Source organism: Scyliorhinus canicula, chromosome 2 (assembly GCF_902713615.1).
Source record: "Scyliorhinus canicula chromosome 2, sScyCan1.1, whole genome shotgun sequence".
Classification (NCBI taxonomy): domain Eukaryota; kingdom Metazoa; phylum Chordata; class Chondrichthyes; order Carcharhiniformes; family Scyliorhinidae; genus Scyliorhinus; species Scyliorhinus canicula.
The window spans coordinates 180,491,178-180,515,137 of NC_052147.1; the positions used below are offsets into that span (position 1 = coordinate 180,491,178).

The 23,960-nt window shown below is 45.9% G+C and overlaps 1 protein-coding gene across 1 annotated transcript in view; it reads left to right on the forward strand.

Annotated features, from left to right (window-relative positions):
* tmeff2a (transmembrane protein with EGF-like and two follistatin-like domains 2a) overlaps nucleotides 1-23,960 on the forward strand; it is a 180,455-nt gene that overhangs the window by 112,023 nt on the left and 44,472 nt on the right. Inside the window, exon 5 of the mRNA XM_038789119.1 lies at nucleotides 15,533-15,629. Within this exon, the coding sequence (XP_038645047.1) occupies nucleotides 15,533-15,629 (97 nt within the window). The remainder of the gene's footprint in view (nucleotides 1-15,532; nucleotides 15,630-23,960) is intronic.

Below are 23,960 nucleotides of genomic sequence, written 5' to 3' on the forward strand. Positions count from 1 at the left end.
GATGGAGGCCGACGTTGTGGCCTTTGCTTCCCTGATAGCCCGGCAACGAATACTGTTGGCCTGGAGGGACTCAAAGCCCCCAAGGACCGAAGTATGGCTGTCTGTCATGGCAAGCTTTCTCGGCTTGGAAAAAATCAAGTTCGCCTTACGAGGATCACTATCGGGGCTCGCCCGGAGGTGGCAACCATTCATCGACTTCTTCGCGGGGAACTAATCGTCAGTAAGGGGGGGTGGGGGGGTGGGTAGAATAGTGTAGAGTAGGGGGGAAGAATAGGCGGGTCTATCCGTGAGAGTGGTACTGTTATTCGCACTATGTTTTTTGTAATTGGTATCTGCACAACTAATGCATATTGTTACTGTTTACAATGCCAAAAATACCTAAAATTGTCTGTTTAAAAAAAACAAATTTGCATGCTGCCCATCTCAATCAGAACCCAGGTGGTTAGGTCACAAATTGCAGCTCCCGTGCCCAAAATAGAGACACCTGAATTTCTAACCTGCAGAGTTCAACCAGAAAGTATATAGCAGAAAATATAAATTAAATTTAAATTGTGTACAGGGAACAAAATAAACATTAGGAAATGCTGATGAAATTAAAAGATGAAGATTAGAGACATAGGAGAAGCAAACGTTTTTAAATCAACATACATTTTCTTCTGAGGAAATGAGATTGCCCATTGTAATTTAAATTTTTCAATGTGAGATAAGTCATAATGACGGAATAACCGATTGTTCCATTAAAAACTCTCACACTCCTGAATGCAGAGCACTGACCCTTTTTTAAGTTCTTAGGTGGAACAAGTGGGAAAGTGCAGTAAGTTTATGCAGTGCAGTAATTTCAATGCCAAGTCAATCATCAAGAACTGCAATAGCGCACTCTCTGGCAGAACAGGGTATTTCTGACAGCAACCTGAATACTGCACTTAACTGAGTTATGTGTGGATGCTGTTAGGTTTACCCCAATAATAGTACACAATGTTAACCTTGCCATCATTATGACAGCAAAACTCTGGGCAAACATGAAACCTTTCCTGTGAAACAGCATTGGTTAATATTTTAGGAAGAGAACAAACTTGTTTCTGAGCTTGGAATCACCCTTATTTCTATGTCAGACAGGCGAGCTGGTCTCCAGAGTCATTTATAAAACTCCTAGAATTCATATTATTCAAAGTCAAATTCCTGATCATTTTGAGATGCACAAAGGCAGTCAGCATTTATAGAACACCCAATCACACCATCAGGATATACTGACAAGAGCTTCAAACCAATGAATTATTTTTGTTCTATCTTTACTTTTTGTCACAGTCTGCAGTGATGGTGCATGTTAACTATACGGTTGGTGTGCTGCAAAGAAGCAAAGGCTGCCAAAAATGAATGATTATAAGGCGGGCCCTTACTTTGATTATTTGGATTTGTTTATTGTCGCATGTACCGAAGTACAGTGAAAAGTATTTTTCTGTGAGCAGCTCAAACAGATCATTTAGTACATGAAAAGAAAAGAAAATACATAATAGGGCAACACAAGGTACACAATGTAAATACATAGACACCAGCATTGGGTGAAGCATACAGGAGTGTAGTATTAATCAGGTCAGTCCATAAGGGGATCGTTTAGGAGTCTGGTAACAGTGGGGAAGAAGCAGTTTTTGAATCTGTTCGTGCGAGTTCTCAGACTTTTGTATCTCCTGCCCGATGGAAGAAGTTGGAAGGGTGAGTAAGCCAGGTGGGAGGGGTCTTTGATTATGCTGCCCGCTTTCCCAAGGCAGCGGGAGGTGTAGATGGAGGTGTAGATGTATAACTTCCTTAGTTTCCTGAGGAAGTAAAGGCGCTGTTGTCGACGTGGGTGGAACAGGACAGATTTTTGGTGATGTGCATGATGGAACCATCAATTCAGCGAACACGTGTAGTTGGATCTGAACAGAGGCTTTAATACACTTACAACAGAGCCAGCCTATTCGTCATTGAACTTCAGATGAACTGGCAGGCTGGCTCTGAGGCACTGATCTTTGTATATCGGTCCCAGGGGGAGGAGTCCTGGGCGGAGCCAAGGGAGGAGCCCAGTACAAACTCTCACGCACTCCCAGAGCGACTCCCGCTGGTGGTCGGATAGTGCAACTGCACTTACAGTGGTGGATAGTGAACATATATACACGGAGTTATATTGGCAACTATATACAGCATTGATCTTACAACGGGTAGATAACGAACATATATACATGGAGTGATATTGGCAACTATATATAGTGTGAATCACATTCACCACAGTGCACACCTAGGAATTTGAAGCTGTCAACTATCTCCACCTCGGTCCCGTTGATGCAGACAGGGGTTGATGCAGATACAGTACTTTGCTTCCTGAAGTCAATGACCAGCTCTGTAGTTTTGCTGGTATTGAGGGATAGATTGTTGTTATTACACCACCCCACTAGGTTCTCTATCTCCCTCCTGTCTTCTAATTCGTCGTTGTTCGAGATCCGACCCACTATGGTTGTGTCGTCAGCACGAGTTGGAACCAAATTTTGCCATGCAGTCGTTTGTGTATAGGGAGTATAGTAGGGGGCTAAGTACACAGCCTGGTATATATTACAAACAAGATTTCCTCTATAGGTGGAACAGTAGGTTGTGAGGAGGGAACAGAAAAAGAGGCTGCAAAAGATATAGACAGTTTAAGTGAGTGGGTAATAAGGTGGCAGATGATGTAAAATGTGGGAAAGTATTAGGCTATTGACTTTGATAGTAAAAATAAAAATACGGGACGCAGTTCTCAGGCTTCATTGCGTTCTCGCTCGAGCGCAACAAGGCCGGTGACTAGTGGGGGAGGCCAAAAACGAGAACTGTGCCAGGCGTCAAACAGTTTGCGATGATGGGGGCAGCATGGTAGGACAGTGGGTTAGCCCTGTTGCCTCACGGCACCGAGGTCCCAGGTTCGATCCCGGCTCTGTGTCACTGTCCGTGTGGAGTTTGCACATTCTCCCCGTCTCTGCGTGTGTTTTGCCCCCACAACCCAAAAAATGTGCAGGCTAGGTGGGTTGGCCATGCTAAATTGCCCCTTAATTGGAAAAATGAATTGGGTATTATAAAAAAAATTTTTAAAGTTTGCGATGCAACCGGCCTGCTCCCTTCGGTGAAATCGGGATCGCTCCATGCCGTGGGGAGAAACCAAACTTAAGCCCTATTTCCACACAATTAACGGGAGTCCCCATCTCGTAATCCATCGGCCTCCCCAGCAAATGATTGCGCTGGCACTGATTAGAACTGTTGAAAAATGTGAACCTGGCAGAAGGGCTTCTGCAGGGAGCCAGGGAGGTGAGTAGCCATCTTTGCTCACAGGCAAGGAGCCCAGGAGTGCTGTGATTGCTGCCCCAGTTCTCAGCAGGGCGTGGAGGTTCTTTGGCTGGGGGGGGGGACCTCTGCACGGGTGGGCCGTCATGCAAAGGGAGGAGAGGCACTGGGGGAGGGCGTCAACTGCACGCAGCACCACTGCAACCATTCCATTCAAGGGGCAACCCTAGCCCCTGCACATTGCCTCACCAACCACCCATAATCCCTACCGACTGCCAAGGCCTCTGGCCGTGCGGCTGAAGGCTATTGCTGATAGAGAATTGGTAATCGTGGTTAAGTGAGGACTTCACACAATCTAAGTAGATTCCCGTGGATGGGCGAGCCACGTAACACGTGGGAGTCATTTCCTAGCATCCCAATCACACCTTGATGCATGGACACTGTGCTTGAATACTGCGGGCGACAACACCACACATCCAGCAGCCAATACCCGAACACCCAGGGGCTGGGACCCAGCTCCGGGGACATGTCCATGGCCGGAGGGTGGGTGAGTGCAACGGGGAGGGGTATGCCTGTAAAGATGGGCCAAGGGTTTGGAGGTTGGGCCGCATTGAGGAAAAAAGTGATAGAAGCATCATACTGCTTGTGGTCAAGGATTTTTAATATGTCACAGGTGTCCAACAATGCCCCACTCTTCCGATGGTGCCGTCTACTCTCCCCACTCCACCCCACCTCCGGTGCCCTCGGTGATCCTCAACCTGCTTAACCTTCCTTGCTCCACCGCTACATCTAGGTGTGTCCCCAGGATGCACATCTGATGTGGAGGCAGCTAGCCGCTTACCATGTACCCTGTCCTTTGATATCCCTGGCGGGAGTCCTCTGGGACTGAAGGGCCCTGGCACACCTGTCAACTGCACAATGCACAGCCTTACAACCCTTTCCATGTGCTGTCTTTGAGGCGCGGCCTCATCAGAGGGAGGCACTTGGGGGAGCTGGTGGTTACTATTCCCACTCCATGGGACGGGTACAGGTTGGCACCCAGCACCCTCTCCTCCCAGTTCGTGCCATAGGCCCTGGATTTACCTCTGGACAGAGGGGCAGCTGGTTTGAGCTCCGGCTGCCACACATTCCCAGTGACATCTCCTGCGCCTGGAGCCTCTGCGACCCCTCCAATCGTCTATGGACCTGCTGGAGGGTAGCTGACATCTTCCTCTGAATGTCCCGGCTGTTCCCTATCGCCTCCATCAACTCCGGGGAACCTTGTACCAGAGGCTCAACATCAAGCTGGGACCCAGTTGGGCCCTGGGATCCAGCAGCGCTCCAGGTGCTGCCTCAGCTGGGCATTCCTGCCTCCACCAGATGTACATCAGCAGCAGTGTGGTGCTCACTAGACTGTGCCTGAGAAGCCTGTGCACTAACATTTCCATCCGAGGTATGTGTATCTGCCCTGGTGGAGGGTGGGGATGACAGCTGTGACGCATCGATCGTGGCATCCTCGGAGCTCTCCTCCGAGGTGTTCTCTTGAGAGGCAGGAGAGGGGCCATTCAGGATAGGCCAGCGCCATCGACTGGAGAACCTGCGGTGAATCCCTCCCTGTGGGAGGGATGGCTCAGTGTGCATTCCAATGGCACTGAGAAAGTCGGGGGTCTGGCAGGTGATCCTCCACGTGGGTCCCGATGGATCCCCACCTATGCAGCGTCCGCCATCCTCTGCATTGGGACCGGTCTGTCCTCGGCCACCCCCGACACCTCCAGGGCCCGTTCCTCAAAGGCGGTGAGTATTCGTATGTCTGGCACCTCTCTGCCGGTCTGGATGCTCTACCGGTGATAGTGGGAGACATTTCCTGTGGCAAAGGGAGTGGGGGTTGTCCAGGCAGGGTTGAGGGGCACATGGAGAGTTGGAGGATGGATGCTCACATGTGGGCATAAAGGTCTCTGGGTGTTCGGGGGGGGGGGGGGAGCATTGGTGTGAAATCACCCATGCTGCCTGGAATAGGTTGTTGACCTTATGACACTGCAGGCCAGTCATCCTGGTCACGCTCAAGGCCGCCGCCACCACATCCGAGGCAGCACTGGCTGCCCTGCGGCTCACCCTCCAGGACCCTCGGGGGGAACAAGACATCCCTCCTGGCCTCCACTGCATCAAGAAGCTTCCCCAGGTCTGCGACCCAAATCTTGGGACCAGTTGTCTCAGTGCCATGGCTGCGAGCTGAGTGGGGCTGGCTTTGCAACTGCTGTTTAAGTGCTGCTCGACCTTGTTAGCATGGGGCTGGCGTAGCGGTCCCGGCGAATCGACTGGTGAGCCTTCATTTGCGGTGAGAATCCTGTGGGGCCTCGTTAAGTGGACTAATTAACGTTGAATAGCATTACCGGCCTCGCCGGGCTGAGCGCTCGAAAGCTCGCAGCAGTTTTCCGCTTGCTGTCACACTGAGAAATCTTTCCGGAGAATTGCGCCCAGCGCCTTATTGAAAAGATCTGAAACTTTTAAATTCGATGTTCAGAGAGACCTGGACAGGACTTCCCTGTGGGCTTCAGGACCTTGACATCAGGGCAAATGAAGCTTAACAGCCTGCCATCTTCTGATATCATCGCTAGAATGACTGTAGAGAACTGTGATTTTCCATTAATTGGCCAATTAATAGCCAGAGGACAGCCTCACCAGTCAATTCAGGATGGCAGATAGACTATCTTCAGCTGTAGGACAAATAGGAAGCCTTCCACCACTGAGAAAGCAACAGATTGCCTTTTCAAGTCAGTGAGCGAGGGCATCCCAAGATCCTCTCCCCAATGTTTTTAAAACTTTTTTTTTGAATTTGCCTTGTCAACCAGGCCACCATTGTGGAGGGAGAGCCCCTCCAAAGGGCAGCTATCAGCTGTATGTAAAGGCAGGGTGGCTGGGAGAGCCTCAAAGCTGGCCTGGAGCACTGGTCCCCTAATGTGCCATGAGAGACCACCACCACACAACTGGGCTGTTTCCTAATGCCTCTGGGGCCTTGGACACTGACAAGAGAATTCCAATTGGTCTTTGACAATAAGCTTTAATTTGCCGTTAATAGTCCCTTAATTGACTACCCAGTAGCCTGGATATGAGATGGTGCCAAAAAACCAGCCCATGGCATGAAATTCCATGCCCACTTGCCTCCGTACTTGCACCGAACTGGATCTAAAACTTCATCCCTTGGATATTCTCATAAAATGAACTCCAAGGATTGTTTTTTTTTTGTCAGAGATGGGAAGCGGGAGAAATTTCCTGACTCTGATTTCACATCCGTCCTGGAGGAGCCCACCAACCCTATTTTCATGACTGTGTGTTGGGGTCCCCCACCACCATTCAAAGGCTAGATGCAGAAAGAGAGGCGGGCAGTTGGTAGGTAGGTTGGAAGATTTTTCTCCATTTACTGGCACATCAGCCCAGTTGTATTCATGGTCCTTGCCTTTCACTGCCCCTATCTACCCTCGCATGACCACTCATATCTTAGCCATCTCCTTTACGAGAATCGATTCCAATGGCTCAGGTTGATGACCCTTCCTCAGTGAAAGATCATCGAATTGAAATGCTAACTTGTTTTTACTCTTCACAGATGCCACATGATCAGCTGTGTATTTCTGATTTTTATTACTAATCCAAACTGTTCTGCTCATGGAAATAATCCATTATTTCCCTTTGCTTCACCTATTTATGTATTCATTTTTTCAAAAATGCAGTGGTTTTTGCATAACTGTGACAAAAACAGTTCTGTTAGTTTCTCCAAACAGCTCTCTTCACTCTTTTTTTTTTACTGATTCCCAGCCAACAGACATAGCATTTCCTTATTCATCTAATTAAAACTTCAATTTTGTAACAATTTTTGTTCCATGGAAAATTGTCTCATTTTGGCATGGTCCTACTAAAACTACACTACGCATTCCCTAGCTTTACTGATCTTTCTAAAATGAGTTACTATAAGCTACATGGACTCTGCCATAACCATTGCCTTGTACAAGTAATCTTTTTACATTTATACTCCATGACTCTATTTGTAAAACCAAAATTATTATTCGCATTTTGACCTACACCATCGCATGTGAGAGCACAAAATGAACTGATGCAAGATACCTCAACAAGGTGCTCACCACTCCTGACTGAATCAGAAGATTATGGATTTAGATCCAATCTGGAAATGTGCACACACAGGGTGGAATTTTACACTCCCACCAGTAGCAGGCATCATGGTGGGCAACAGCACTAAATTTGGCATGGTGGAAAAAGTAAATTTTGGGGCAGCACGGTGGTGCAGTGGTTAGCATTGCTGCCTCACGGTGCTGAGGTCCCAGGTTCGATCCCGGCTCTGGGTTGAGTTTGCACCTCCTCTCCGTATTTGCGTGGGTTTCGCCCCCATAATCCAAAAGAAAGAAAAATGTGCAGGGTAGGTGGATTGGCCATGCTAATTTGCCCCTTAATTGGATAAAATGAATTGGGTACTCTATATTTGTTTAAAAAAAGAAAAAATGAATTTCCCGCGAGTGAGAAATTAGTTTGGAATCTTGTTCTCCCAACGTTGGAGGGTTAAAGGCAGATCAGGTTTCTCACTGATCAATGTTGGGAACCACATTTGCATCTCTTGAATGCTTACTAAAATGGCAACCCACCGGAGTTACATTTTCCCTTCAAGTAGCCTGCTGTCAGCTAGTTAGTTCGGTCCGTTTCACGATTGTATCTAAGTGGTGCACATCTGGGGGGGTTTCAGTTCATCCACAACTTGGAGGTCAGTAGTTGCTGCTTTCTTTAAGATCATAGCATCAAAATATTGGGTGCCTGTAGCACAACATGGCTAGCCATAGTAGGCACGGACAATAGGGAGGGGGATGAGATGGATGCAGGGCTCGCCGGGGAGTGTAACACAAGAAAGGTATGGGGAAACGGGCTGGTCTAAGCATGAAGATATGTGAGAGGGGAGGGGGAGACAGAGCCAGGTCTGGGGGGTGCAGAAAGGGAAGGGGGAGACAGAAACCGGACTAGGAACAGAGCAGAATAATGAAAAACTGTCCCATGGCAAGAGTTATCACTCTGTCCATTTCAGAAGGAAGAGTCAGAAACTGTCCTGGAGCTGAGGCCATGCTGTCAGGGTCAAATTGAAGAATCTCTACGCACTATGCTTGGATACATGGTACAATTGTCTTGGTTCTAGTCTTGGCAGGGGAGGGGCCTCTCTGGGAATGATGGTTGCACAGTATGGTGTATAGGGTGTGGTCAGGCACCTAAGGCATTTGGTCTTGGGTGTTCAGGTCATGGTATTGTGAGGCAGAAAGCACAACAACATTCAGGGGAAACATCTGGATCCTGTAGGTCAGTAACTGAAAAGGCATGGCGGAGGGCTGCAGTTCCTGGAAATTAAGGGTACATGTGGCCTCAAGAAGGGAAGGAGTCAGGGAGCTTATGGACACATAAATGCTCAAGGGCTTTGGGCGTGAACAGGAATATCCACATGAACAATGATGGAGTTAAGAATGATAGTGAGAGGCTGGATAGTGATGGGAGGAATGGGAATTAGGAGGCGGTGAGTATGGTAAAGATGAGAGTAATTCTATGGGTGATGGGGTTGGTGGTTGGAAGTTGGTCTCCTACACGAAGGTCAGCTGCACCATTTTTGCATTCATTTAAGAATGACAGTTTGAAAAACACGTGAGAAAAAGAAAACGATCGATCAAGGGGCGAGGTGGAGGAATTCAGCACAACAGTTTTGGGCGATTGAGTTTTCTGCCGGAAACCATGGAGGGCAAGGCTCATCTGAGTGCTGGAGGGTCTATTGCACAATGAATGAGTTTGGCTCCTTTATTAGTGTTGCACTTTTAGGCAAAAATCCATTAAGTTTAGGTGTTTTGGAGCATATGGTCATTACTAGCATACGAGAATGGATGTAGGGTCAAATAGTATGGTTGCTTCAAAGGCAGCATGGACCGTAGAAGCCACAATGTTCAGTATATTGGTCACGGAATTCAAGGCATTGTGCTTGCAGTCATGGTCTTCAGTGCAAGGTTTGGGCATCGATAGTCATTGTCAAGGCCACTGGAGGACAACCACCAGAAGCCTAACTGTGGGTTACAGGATGTGGGTCTTTTGACCCTGATTAAGGCTCTCACTGTGAATGCACAATCATGTCTGAGACTCAGCCATCTGTTGTCCTCCAGGATTATATCATCCTGTAAGGGATAGCCTTGGTATGGGCAGCAGGACCCCAGGAAGTCCCAGATGCTGATGAGGAAGGGCCAAATCTACAAAGTCATTTGGAGTGATCAAGAAGACTGACTTTATAAGGGAGATGAGCAAAAGCCAGTGTTGCAGGTGCCTTTGCTTGTCCAGGGATGTGGTAGTTAATATTTACCACATTCTCTGCGAGGAACTCTGGCCACGTGGACTTGAGGGCATCCAATGCCAGTTGCTCTGAACGGTATCACTGCACTGAACTTTTTCCAAGCAGGTCCTTCCAGAGCTGCACTGGAAACCTTTGAGGAATCTCAGGTCCCAGGTTCGTTTCCCGGCTGGGTCACTGTCTGTGTGGAGTCTGCACGTTCTCCCTGTGTCTGCATGCGTTTCCTCCGGGTGTTCCAGTTTCCTCCCACAAGTCCCAAAAGATGTGTTGTCAGGGAAATTCGACATTCTAAATTTTCCCTCTGTGTACCCGAACAGGTACCGGAGTGGCGACTGGGGGCTTTTCACAGTACCTTCATTGCAGTGTTAATGTAAGCCTACTTGTGACAATAAAGATTCTTATTAATTGGTGACATGCTAATGCGTAAGGGAGGTGACAGATGTCCTTTTCAGTAAAGCTCAACATTACATGCAGTTTTGCATGGATGAAGTAAGTCAGACTGCCAGAGCTGTGGAATTCACTGTGATCTCGGGCTTCTCACAAGTGGAAGATATCATCATCTACACACATGTAGCCTTGAGAGCTCCCTGGCAGCAGCCTATGAAATTAATTAATAGAAAAGATTTTCACTCTCTAAACATCCAGCTCATTTATGATTATAGAAGAAGATTCAGCATGTTTGTGCTAGGTAACCAGGGAGCTCACACAACTCTTACATTTTGAGTCATTCCTAGATGCCAGAGATATTTGAGGGACCTCGGCACTTAGAAGTGGCTCTTCAGTAATACGAGGTATGGCTAATGGACACCCATTTGTTCGTCAGATCGTATCTAAGGAAACATACAATGCTGCACATTCTGGCACAAGGTCATTAATAGGACATACTATTGGTCTCCAAAAGATGTGTTTCCAATGTTTCGACCAGTTAGACCATGTTCTTCGATGCTCACCACAAAGTGTCCTGCATCACCGCTGTTTGCTGTGCCCTGCACAACCTTATGCTGTCAAGGGGGAATTTGTGAGAGGGAACCATTGAGCTAGACATCGCCTCAGACAAGGAGAATCATAGAATTTACCGGCCGTTGGAAAGAGCACCCTACTTAATCCCACGCCACCACCCTATCTCCACAACCCAGTAACCCCATCTAAAGTTTTGGACATGAATGGGAACTTTTATCCCGACTAATCCGCCTAACCTGCACATCTTTGGATTGTGGGAGGAAACCGGGGTACCCGGAGGAAACCCATGCAGACATGAGGAGAAAGTGCAAACTCCACAGTCATCAGAGGCCGGATTTGGGCCAGGGTCCCTGGAGATGTGAAGCAGCAGGGCTAATCACTGTGCCACCGTGCTGCCCCAAAGTGCAGTTCTTTCAACTTTGATATCAACAAGTCAGTGGGCATGGCAGCCTTCAAATAGGTGAAACGTCTTTGCACATATGGATGCGCTCATGCCAGAATAACAGCAGCTCAGCAAGGGGCCAATAGCAGGAAATCATTCATTGATGGACAGTGCTTGACCATCTCCAGAGGGAGCAACCTGTGGACAGCACCATATCTCCAAACGTCAGGCTTCATGCATGAATATTGCTAAGGCCTCAACTTGTTACTGAGCTCCAATATGCCTCTGGACATCAGGAACATTGACATGTTACTCTACAACAAGTACACAAAGCCACAAGCTACATTTGCGTTATTTACAAACACTCATTTGTGACCCTGCATTCGTCAGAAGCCTGCCAAGTCTATGTCCAGTATTACCTTGGCATTTGGGAGTGATGTGACCCAGTCAGTACTGACACAGCAGTCAATGTTAACTTCTATAGATCCTGCTGAGCATTCGGGAAATGTGTCAAAGCATTGTTTTCATAACATTACAGTTCTCGACATTGTCCAGAGCACAAAGGCCAATTCTTTCTATCTACCTTAACTCAATAAGTGCACAGACATGCAATGAATTCCATATCAAGTTGTGTACTGTAAGATTCTGTAAAGCATCACTAGGCAGCCATTCAGGAACAAAGCAACATCCTCCCAGGTAATCGGACATTTCTAATCTCATCAAATGGAACCTATTTCCATTATTCAGTATCATGCATGAGGAGAGTGGGAACTAACAAATGAATAATATTCAGTCTTAAACGCGAGATGAAAACACACTGCAGGGAGGCATGGGATGCTATGGTGCTCAATGATGAATAACACTTCTCAAAAAGTCATTGTCATGAAATAAATGTCATTGCAAAGTACACTTGGGAGAAAATAATCCAACATTGGTCATGACAAATACTTGTGACATCTACAAATGATACCAACAGCATCGGGATAATCACTAATCTTGATGAGCAATTATCCTGAGGCCAAATAATTTCTGCCTGTGATCCAAAGTGCCTTTGTTAATGTTGCAGATTTGGAAATAAATGCTAATCACTAATGAGATTGAGTTAATGGAACTGAGGCTCCAAGTAATAACTAATTGGAGGGAGTGCATTTTGGCCCCTTGAATAAACACAGGACCTTGCCTCATGTCGATTAGCCATCGAATATCTGAGACTTGGAGAGCGATAAACGAGAAATATATTGACAATAAGGCAGATTTTATACAGTGGATGGACGCCTGTGCACCATTGTGCATTCAAAACTGTTATGGGCCAGGGATTAGAGAACCTCAAAGTGTATCATGGATTCACCTGACCCACAACTTTTAATAGATTGTGGTATGGGGAGCACACAGTCCACTCTACAGGTGTGGTACGGCAGAAATTGAACAGTATTTTTTTAAAGAGGACTCCAGTCCTCTGAGTGTCAGAGATCTCAGTTGTCAGTGCCTCCGGCTGTGGACCTGTATTTGTGAGCTGATCAGCAGATTGTGAGCCCAAGCCTATTCCAGAACTAGGACCCACTGAGGCATCTGCGCTTGTGGAAGGTGCAGATGACTGATCTTCATCAGATAGATTTTCAGTATCCTGATCTGAGCTTGTCTGGGGGCTGGGGTGCTTGCTTGAGGATGACCTTCATCTTTACTTGCTGGTAGCTGGAATAGAGAGAAGAGATCATTAGTAATTGATTAGATAGGCTCCAACATTATAGGTCACTCACCGTCATTGTCCACATGTGGCCAATGTATACTGGATGGACCCACACTGTCTTCTGACTTCTGCGCAGGAATGATCTCCATACTTTCCAGTGAGCTCTGTTACCTGTTCCTTGTGAGTGGAGAGTGAACTCAATTCTGGAGTCCTCCCTCTAGTATTGGCTCTCTCCGTTTTGTTGTGAGTGATCTTGGCCCACGTAAAGACACATGGATTGGCTGAGCACCATGGGTGAAAGAGTAGTTCAGAAGGAATGCCTGCTTGTTGTGTACTGAGCCCTCCCCCAGTAATGAAATAACATGTTTGTGCAAAATCCTGCATGTGATGGTGAACTTAAAGTGGCTGGCAGACATTCTCATCTGCTGTTAGTGTGTGACATCTCTGTGGACTCTAACCCTTAAACTACCTGATGCCCTTAGGTATGTGTAAATTTGGAGTGAGTAGAAGTTTCACTTAACCAGGTGGAGTGCATCAGATCATTCACCCTTTGCCTGCACTGCAGGGCGGTCCTTCTTTGTTGACCACAGGCACTGGCCTCCCTGGTGTCTTCCTCCTAGACAGGAATGGTCAGGTGGGAGGACCTCCAGCTCCCATCCCAAGGAAAGAGGACCTCCTGCCTTTCCTGTACGGCATGGAGAAGAATCCCCAGGGAAGTCCCGCTGAACTGTGGAACAGAGGGTTTGATTCTTTTGGGTGCCATTAGAAATGTTTAAATGTAGTGCCAGGATCTTCGACCCCATGAAGTAATGTTGTGGCGGACAAATCCCTGCCTACCCCGTCGCAATATTCGACAAGCTCCTCGTTGATGCATAATTAGTGAACTGAAAAGATCGTGTGGATTAGGCCACCCTGCTGCCCACCAGGAATCAGGCCAACCTTCCAGTCACTGCATTTAGTCTCCAGAATGGAAAAATCTGCCAATAATCTAGGCCAATACTTCAGTGCTATATTAAGGGAGTGCTGAAATGTTGAAAGTGCTGGCACCAAGTAAGGTGCTTATTTACCCATGTAAACATCAAATGCCTTGTAACACTAATATAGGAAATGTAAAGAATTTTTCCAAGTGTCCTGGTCAGCAATTATCCTTCAATCAACACTTAATAAAAGCATTGATTTGTCACTTAGCTCATTGCTGCATGTGGATGCTTGCTGTGAGCAAATTAGCTGCCATGTTTCCTTACATTTCAACAGCGAGTGCACTTCAAAAGTAATTTATTGGCTATGAATCATGTTGGGACACCCTGAGGATGTGCTGCGTAAATGTAAATTGTTTCTTTAGTCTTTAGATTAGCCCGTCTATATTTGTTGAGTGCATCCTCTTCCTCATTGAACAGTGGTTTCAATGGTATTCTTCAGTCCAAGAACAACTTGCATATCTTTAAAAAAAAGTCAAGTCAGCTCTGCAGAGACTGGGATCAATCTTTGGATCTTCCAGATTTGTATTGCTTCTTTCCATAGTTAGAACATAGAACATGCAGTGCAGAAGGAGGCCATTTGGTCCATCGAGTCTGCACCAACCCACTTAAAACCTCAATTCCACCCTATCCCCATAACCCATTAACCCCTCCTAACCTTATTGGACACTAAGGGCAATTTAGCATGATCAATCCACCTAACCTGCACATCTTTGGACTGTGGGCGGAAACCGGAGGAAATCCACGTAGACACGGGGAGAACGTGCAGACTCCGCACAGACAGTGATCCAGTGGGGAATCAAACCCGGGACCCTGGTGCTGTGAAGCCACAGTGCTAACCACTTGTGCTCCGGTGCTGCCCACTAGTTAGTATTGTGGAGAACAACTGGCGCAACAGTTATCTAGATTCAGTCTATAGTTAAGTTACTTCAGAACGTAAACTCTGGGATCAGAATACAGGATGACCGTGACCCAGCTCCAAATAAAGTAAAAATAATGTATGGTATATGCATACAGTAATGGTATATGTTGCAGTTGATTACACCAATAATTTATCATTCAACGTCCAGTCTCTTGGCTAAGGTCTCCAACAGGTTTTTTTGAATCTGATTATTACAACTGAAATCTTGGTTTAAAACTTTATAAAATATGTATTTTTGATAAATAATGGTATTTCTAGGTGGAATAAACTGTTTAGTTAGGAATATTTCCATTTTAAGTGCTGTTTCACACAGTTTGTAAAAAATGTCATATCCCTCTGTAGTCCTTCAATCGTTGTAATATTTTGCAGTGCAGCACATTCATTTGTGTTTCTTCGGGTAATTACTGTGAATGCAACTCAGCTGTTTCTTCTTGTCAGCATATTCTATACTGACTTACTTAGGGGCTATGGATTATCATAATGTATCTTCCTGCAAAGGATTGTTGATAATTTTTGCAACTGGCCATGATGGTTCCACTGAAATATGGCTTGTCTGAGATTAGCTTCATTTAAATAAAAATGATACAAGGGAGGAAAGGGTTTAGAAAGACATTCAGTATGCAGTCACATTTTGTGAAAGGAAATGTCAAAGCAATCACCTATGACATTCCTCGGACCAGAGAATAAGATAGGACTATGAAATATTTAAAGTAGTTAAATGGACAAAAGCAGTGATGAAAGGAATGGCTTCACCACTTAAAGCCTCAGCTCCTTGTCAAAGTCAATCACAAGAGCTGGATCAGAATTAACAAACTTAATTCCTTGTTTGCTGGAATGTCAGGTGGCTTAAACATTTTTTAAAAATACCCGTTAACAGTTTCTAATGTGCATCAGAAAATAACAATAAAAATAAAATCACAGAGTCCTAACAGTATTTTGCATGATTTTTACTTCTGAATTCTGTGACCTGCAGGAAATGAAGGTTCTGGAGAAACCATTCCGAAGAAAACCTCATCTTGTGATATCTGCCAATTTGGAGCAGAATGTGATGAAGATGCAGAAGATGTTTGGTAAATGCTCCTGTGTTAATTGACAGCAAAATTAACATTTGCTAATATCCACAAAATGTAAATGTAACTCCATCACTGGCCCACTGTATGAAATTGGAAGTTCTTATTGTAGAGTGTCGACTGGGGATTTTACATTTGGAACCTGGATTTAAATCCAGCCCAGTCCAATGGGATGAAAGCCCCTTCTGTCTCGCAACTTTGAACATTAAAATAAATTCGGCAGAATCCTCACGGGAGTCTGGCTTCTGTTCTCAGTAAGTGTCTTAACCTACAGCCAAATATGTTTAATCTTAATTTCAAAATTGGCTGTTGGGGGAGGTGGGGATGTCGTATTGATACAGTCGGGATACTTTTCTAAAATTATGGGGTGGCTTAGCGGAGATTCTACCTCACACCTGATCTGTTCTGCACCTGGCCAAGGAGTGCTGGATGTTGAAATTAAATGTAAAGTGGTATTTTGTTCCCCAGCACCCTTGATCAGCTGATTGTTGATAAATAATTTAAAAGGTCATTGCACATTCTCATGGCAAACTCCAACTGTTGTGAGATGGTGCGAAACTGCAAGTTGATTAGTGAGTTCGCTGTTCTCTTTGAAATTTTCATATCGTTGACTGAGGTGTGCTTCCTGTTGCTGGTTTGGCATTACGTTCTAGTGACAGCATGATGAAAAACACAAATGCTATATAAAATCCTCAAAACATTCATGTTGGGCTGAATCGTAGCAGTGTGAAAAAAGAGAGAAAGGAAATCTGCATACACTAAATAGGGCATTCATTGCTGTGAACTGTTCTGACTTTAATGTATTTTAAGATACCTGTTTAAAAATCCATTTGGAGGAAAATCAATGAAATGTTAGCATATGAACGCATCATATCCTTGTTAAGACAGCAGAGAAAGGAATTACGTGAGTATTTGGATGCAAAATTACAGAATTAGCCTTTGCCATAATTCTGGAAATTACAAGCTGATATAGAGCCCGTCTCAGTGTTGACACCCAACATTTCCATTCAAAGTTTACCCTCAAAGCACTTGCGAATAGCCACACTGACAAAAAGGACATGCGTCCTGACTCAATCCAACTACTCGGTAGCTAAAAATAATCTCTCTAATGCATCACCCATATCAGTCAGTGCCTGTTCTTCAAAATCAGAGTATTTTTAACAAAGACTTTTGAGTTCACACACAAAGGTATATTTGAACAGTTTTAACTGTTGCAAAGCACACTGTCAATGGGGGTAATTTTAAACTCCTCCACTCATGGCAATTCTAAGTTTTTAAAAAGGGCAGTTCACCACCAAACTGTCCACATCTGGTTTTACTCTCAAAGGGAGACCAACCCACACTCAGGAAGTGGTCGGAACCTCAAATCATTTAAGGAGGCAGCATGCATCCACTTTATCATCACTTTTATTTTTAATGCCTGCGTTCCAGGTTTCTGAGGCTTCATGAAACCCAGCGGCTAATGGAAGACACAAAGGCTGATGAAGCAGATGCCTGTACTATTTCCCAGCCAAAAGGGGCAGGAAAACATGCATCCACCTCCTGTCCCTCAGAACCCCGTCTGGCAAAGCTGATTGGAGGAGCCCCAAAGGCTACGGGCGCAGGAAATGATGCCGCCAATGCATGCCACCCAGGCCAACAGTGCAAGGGCAATGACCGCAGTGAAAAGCCTGGAACGCAAGTCAGCGTCTTGAGTGGTGGTGTCGAAAGCATAGCTCAGTCTGTGACGATCAAGGCTGAGGGTCTCGCTAAGGGACGTGTTCCATATGCAGGTGGACATTTCCGAGACACTGCAGAGCATGTCCCAGTTGACGAGGGACTGTCCAGACGCAGGTGGACATTGCAGAGCATGGTCCATTCACTGAGGAGCATCGCTGAGGGCGTGGGCACTGTGGTGCAGACAGCATGGTGGTTCCAGGACTGGAAAAGCCAGATGCAGAGGCCTCCAGAGCTCACATCAGCTGCCCCTCCATCCATGGGAACCCCCAGGGCCTAATGGACACCATCAAGGAGGAGGAAACGCTGGAGGCCAAACTGGGGCCTGCCACCAAGGAGACGACGGTGATGCCCAGTTCTTCCAAATCCCACCCCTCCTCCTGACACTGGTGCATCTCATGGGCAGCTGCCAGAACAGGGTGGCATTGTGAAACCAGTGACACCGGTAAGTCGGCCGGGTCCTCCGGCTCCAAGCCCTCCTGGAGACGTCCGCCAAGGGCATCAAAGACCGGCAGGGCGCAAAAAGCAGCAGACTGTCTCCACTTTTGATATGGATCCTGGAGACTCATCTCAATATAGCAGCAGACCACATAAGATCAAGAAGATTGAGAATCACTGGGCACTGGGGGCAGGAGGGGAGTGGGGTCATGGACAAAGCCTCATCCTGTGTGAATTGACTGAGGATGAAGGCCACCCTGGTCCTCCGGCATTCCGGACTTGCCGCCTGATCTCCATCCTCTGGCTCCTCCTGCCGGTCCTCCAGGACTCGTCCTCCATCCCCTACTGGTTTGCCTCATCGTCGTCCTCAGACGAGGCCATATGTTCCTCCTCATGTTGCCCAGCTGCTGTGCCAGGTTGTGGAGGACATAACAGACCAGCTCAAAGCGGGCGATCCTCTAAAGGGGTGTACTGCAGTGCACCACCACCTCATCCAGGTATTAGAACTGTATTTTGAGCAGTCCAATGCTCAATAAAAGCATGGGTGGAAAATAGGTCTCTGCTTTAGTGTCCGGTCTCCATAATGAGGCCAGGACCTCAATGGGTAGCCTTTGTCCCCCAAGAGCCAACATGTCATTCTGGGGTGGTCCTCTAAGATGCCAGGGATCTCTGAGTGTCCCAGCATGTAGTTTTCATGCAGACTCCCTGGAAAAGTGTGCACAGACAGGCAATGATCCAGACGTGGTGGTTGCACACAAGTTGAAAATTTAGGGAAACCTCTTCCTGTCAATGAAGGGTACTCCCTGATGCCCTGGTATGAGCAAGACCGCATGCGTGCCATTGATCAGTCCCTGGACCTGGGGCATCCCAGTGATGGCAGCAAATCCTGCAGCCTGGACATCTTGGTGGGCCTGCCGCAGCTCAAATTTGATAAAGTATGACGCCCAGAAATACAGGGCATCCATGCCTCAGATTTGCACATGTGGACTGTAGGTTATGAAATTCCGCGCACAAGTCCGCACTTGAGCCCTGGAATCAATTATTGGCATAAACGTTCAAGGCTGTGGCGCGTTTCATGGCCAATGGGAGCGGGTGTCGTCCTCCTCCACAGTGTACCAAGTCCCAAAGACAAAGCACAGTTGCTGCATTGTCTCTTCGTTGAGACAAAGTCTCCTGCAGCACATGTGTCCGTCATCTTTTCTGAGAGACCAGCAACGCCTGTACACCTTGGCCATCGCTGGCATCCCCCTCTGTGTTCCGCCTTGGCCTGATGTGTGGCCCGGTCTTCAGGTTGTGCAGCATCCCCTACCTGGGTGCCACCTCCAGCCTGCGTCGATGCTCTTTCCTTCTCCAGCGTCTGTCCGCCTGGGCTGCTAACAACACCGCAAGGGCATCCTCTCCGGGGCCCTAACCACTATCTATTTTGGTACCTGAAGACAGACCAACACTCAGTTGGGGCTTCGACTCCTGGACCCTCAAATCCCCCAAACCTCCCCATCCTTACGTGCCCCACCTTCTGTAAGAGTGCAATCCAGTGAGCCAGTTGAGCTGGAAAACCTCACTCTGCACACTCGCCCCCGGCCATAGCAGGAGCTAGACCCCAGACCCCTGCCGGGAACATTAGGGAGATTGTGTTTAGGTGCCCTGCCCTGATCCACATACTCACTCAATGGTCACAAGGATATTCCCAATCCTGAAGCACAGCTCTTGGTTGTTTGATTGTTGGCTGCTGCCTCTATGGGGCTGCCGCTTCTACAGCTTGATTGAAATGCGATGCAATAATCAACATCTGAGATATGGCATGTGTACCCATGAGAAGCCACTTGAGAATATTTTTTATTGGGGAAAAACCATCAACAGTAAGAAAGATTTGAAATCAACTTGGTAGCATTCCACATATCACACTAACCAGTAAACAACAAGGAAGCGTCACTATTCCATCTGGTTCCAATGCAAAGCTATATCAGCTCATTTTCACAAAACTAAACACAGTATCATCCCCCACAAGTTCATCAACAGAACAGAGGGCAAGCTTGAGAATGTTTTATCTAGAACTTTGTCGTAGAAATGATTTGTCCATTAATGCATTACTTGTTACTTGTTCTATGCCAGTGCCATTCTCCGTCCATGAGTCACAGCTGTGCTGGCCCTCCCGCACAGCCCAGTCTCATCACAACCAAATCCTGACATTCACATATTCCACTGGTGCTCAAGGTGCAGTTGAATGTCCTTGACTTAGTGTGTTGACCTGCGATGATGTGCCAGTTACATGCAGCACTCACCACACTAGCAACAAAAGTATCAGCAATCTGCAAAAGGATTTCTTCAACATTTGCATCAGGTTTCTCATTTGGATCAATGTTGTGCACCCAGTATCGCAGCATCTTCTTGCTTCAAACCTAATTGCCTTCCGGACTTGTGCGTTCCCCGGAACCTGGTGTTCCAGGTAGCTTAGAAAAAAATAGTCCTTCTTTCCGGCTTCAGAAAAAGAATCAGCAACAGCAGCCTCAGGCATTTGCAAGCCACAAGCAGCAGAAAGCAGCAAACACAACCTGCAGCTGTGAAGTGCTCTCACAACTGACAAGGCCAATTCCTTATTAGCAATAGCCTGCTGTTGTGAAGCTAGAGGCTGCTCACAGTCAAAGGGAGTTAAAGTGGCCTTCAGCATGTAACAAAGACAAGGCTCAGTCCTGGAGGTTTTTGGTTGGACAGACAGGCATCAGCTGTAGTTGCCCCTGTTATAGGGGTCCACAATATTTAAAGATGGCTTGAAGGTCTCACAGATGAAAAGTCCCTCTAGTGCCCTGGAGCTGCATGCCAGAAAATGGAAATGGCTACTGACCTCTTCAGTTTCCTTCAACAACCATTGCATCAGCTTCACGTTTTTAAAAAGGAGTACGCCCAAAATCATCGCCCACATGATTTCTTGCTGGGGAGCCGGCCCGGGAGGCCGTTGCATTCAACTTCAATCTTGCTAATCAGATGGAAATCAATACAAATTGGGGTCAATGATATGCACGTTATATTTGGGAAAGTTCCGGAAGTCGCCATCGGGAGAGGGCCAGTTAGATCCCAAACTGATTTGCGCCCACTCGAATAAAAATTTTGGTCTTTTCCACTATTTAACTGGCATGCCCAAATCTGCGCTGGGCGCAATGCGGTGGTTAAATTGCACCCCTGAGCTTTCTGCATGGTAAACTATCCCTACAGGCTTTCTGCCTCCCTGTCTTTACTGGAACCAAAATTCTTAACTTTATTTGATAACATTTAAATGTTGTCTGTGGTATCGGTCTAAAATATTTGAATAGCAATCCCAGCATAGAAAAACTTTAGACAGTGTAGAAATACTCTGATCAATATGAAGATAGGATTGAAATGTTCTAAACCTTTCTTAGTCATTTCTTTTCAAGGACCCAAATCAATTACTCAATTCTGTTCCATTATGTTTCACCAAATATACCTGCATTAATATTTTCCAAACTACAATTTATAGACCTTATCAAAGTATGCTCACCATAATAAATAGAAATGCAGAAGAAACAGTTAAGATCACAAATTTGAAAAACCTATCACTGTACACTGCTTTTCCTACAATTAATCTCATTCCCTTACTTGAATACTAAATAATTCTGTTAACTCAACAGCATTTTCTTATTAGTGGTGATAATGTATTTGAATAATAATTTGATAATGCAAATATAAAAGTTCATGTAGTTTAACCTATTATCATAAGTGTTTATCAACATGCATACATGGGCAGCACGGTAGCATAGTGGTTAGCACAGTTGCTTCACAGCTCCAGGGTCACAGATTTGAATCCGGCTTGGGTCACTATCTGTGCAGAGTCTGCACGTTCTTCCTGTGTCTGTGCAGGTTTCCTGCGGGTGCTCCGATTTCCTCCCACAGTCCAAAGATGTGCCGGTTAGGTGGATTGGCCATTCTAAATTGCCCTTACTGTTCAAAATGTTTGGGTAGGGTTACTGGGTTGCGGGGAGGGTGGGGGTGTGGGCTTTGGTAGGGTGCTCTTTCCAAGGGCCGGTGCAGACTATATGGGCTGAATGGCCTCTTTCTACACTGTAAATTCTGTGAAATCTATGAAATACAATCATACAATATACAAAAATATAAGCACACATGTTTCATCTACATTTTCCTGTCTTCCAATGTTTTAAGACTGCCTCATCTTTCTTATATTTGGGTTGTGAACCGCAGAAAGCTGACAGATATCGCAATAGCTTATTTAAGTGTAATGAAATTATGATTTGCCAAATGCACATTTAGCGAAAGAATGTCATGTATTGTTTTAAATAAGCGAGGTAAAGGCATTTTAAAACCCATCTTTGGTCCCCACCATTAACATTGTTCCCTAACCACCGACTCTAGCCATCTTTCTGGCAACCCTAAGATTTAACCAGACTGTTTACAACATCAGTGCCGTATTTAACCCCTGGTTAAACTTCTGACTGCATATCAGCAGGATCAGGAAAAAAAACGCCATTTCCATTTCTGTGGTGATATGCCTGTGAATAATATTGCTTGCCTTCAGCAATGCGACCTCCCTCCAGCAGGTGCTGTCAGACATCCGTCATGTGACATCCGGCATCATCAGTTGGTAGTAAGGCATACACAAGTACAGATACATATCGGGTAGTTCCAGAGTCACCTAGTCTGCATAGCATTCAGTATGTAATCCTTCCACGTGTTAACTAATAAATCTTCATTCTAAGTAAGTCATCAGCAGTTCTGTATGAATCATTGCAAGGACAAGACAACATGGTACCAAGTGTGTTGCATATTTAAGGAAACAGCGGAAAAGACAAGGAAAAACCGGCCGAAAAACAAAATAGAAAAAAGATTCTTCAACCGACCTGGTAAACTACGGCCTGTGGAGACTCAATGCAATAAAACACAGTGACGCTTGAGATGGAGAGTTTAAAAGCTCCCCACCAGCTTCAAGTATTGGTTAGCATCGACATAAACTGGCGCATTTTCAAACAGCAGTTTAAGCTCTAAGTTTCAGCCTTTGGCATGCAGGCACAGCCTGATTAGAGGCGCGTTGCGGTGCTGCTCATAAGCTATCAAAATCTACAACACATTTGCTTTCAATAGAGAAGAGGAAAGCAAGAGATACGATCAAGTGATAGAGTACTTTGATCGGCATTGCTTTCCCAAAAAGAATAAGACATTTGAAAGATATATTTTTTGTATGCATACCCAGAAACCTGGCGAATTGTTCGAAAGTTTTGTCACTCACTTAAGGCTGAAGGCCCAGTTCTGCAATTTCAATAATCTAAAATCTTCAGTGATCCGCGACCAAATAGTATTTCATCAAAAGGCAACCTCTGAGAGATTGCTGCAGGAAGAAGAATGGACATTGGATAAAGCAATTAAGAATTGTCATGCGAGTGAATTGCTGCACAGCAAATCAGTACACTCAGCTCAAAGCATTTTGGCACCAACATGGAGGAAGACTCCAGCGCCATCAGCACTGTGACGCAGCTCAATAAGAAATGTGGTCTCAGTGCATTTTAAGTAGGCGATAGGAGCTGCCACCTTATGCCAGAAATGTGGCAACTGGCATGGCCTACGGTAATGTCCAGCATATGGAAAATTACGTTCCAGTATAAGCCAAATGAATCATTTCGCGAAACAATGTTTTTCGCGTCCTTCAATGGACCAAATTAGAGCAGTTAATGAAGTGGAGAAGATATCTCTAGAAGAGCAGTTCTTTATTGACCGAACTTCAGAAAAGGGCCAGAGCAGTCCAACCGAAACGAATGAAGAAATCCTTCTGAATAGTTGTGAGCAGCTGTATAGCCCAAACACAGAGTGGCCAGACGGTTACTGCGATTTGCAACGAGATATGCTGGTACACTCACTCGATGAGAAGCAAGTGAAGGTCAGGTGAAAGACGACACATCCAATGAGGCACTGGAAGAGCCATAGGGAATTCCAGACTTCTGGTTAACGGGCTTCAAGAAGGTGTATATACGCAATGGCATGTTATAGGAGCATGATGAGCCCATATTAAATCATCTACAAGATGTGAACGTTATATATTCAGAGCATACACAGCCGATGCGCTTCATTCTGGAGTTTACGTTTGAGCCAAATTAGTATTTTACAAACAAGATAATCACAAAAACTTACCGGCTGGAATCTCGGCCTGACGAGTGG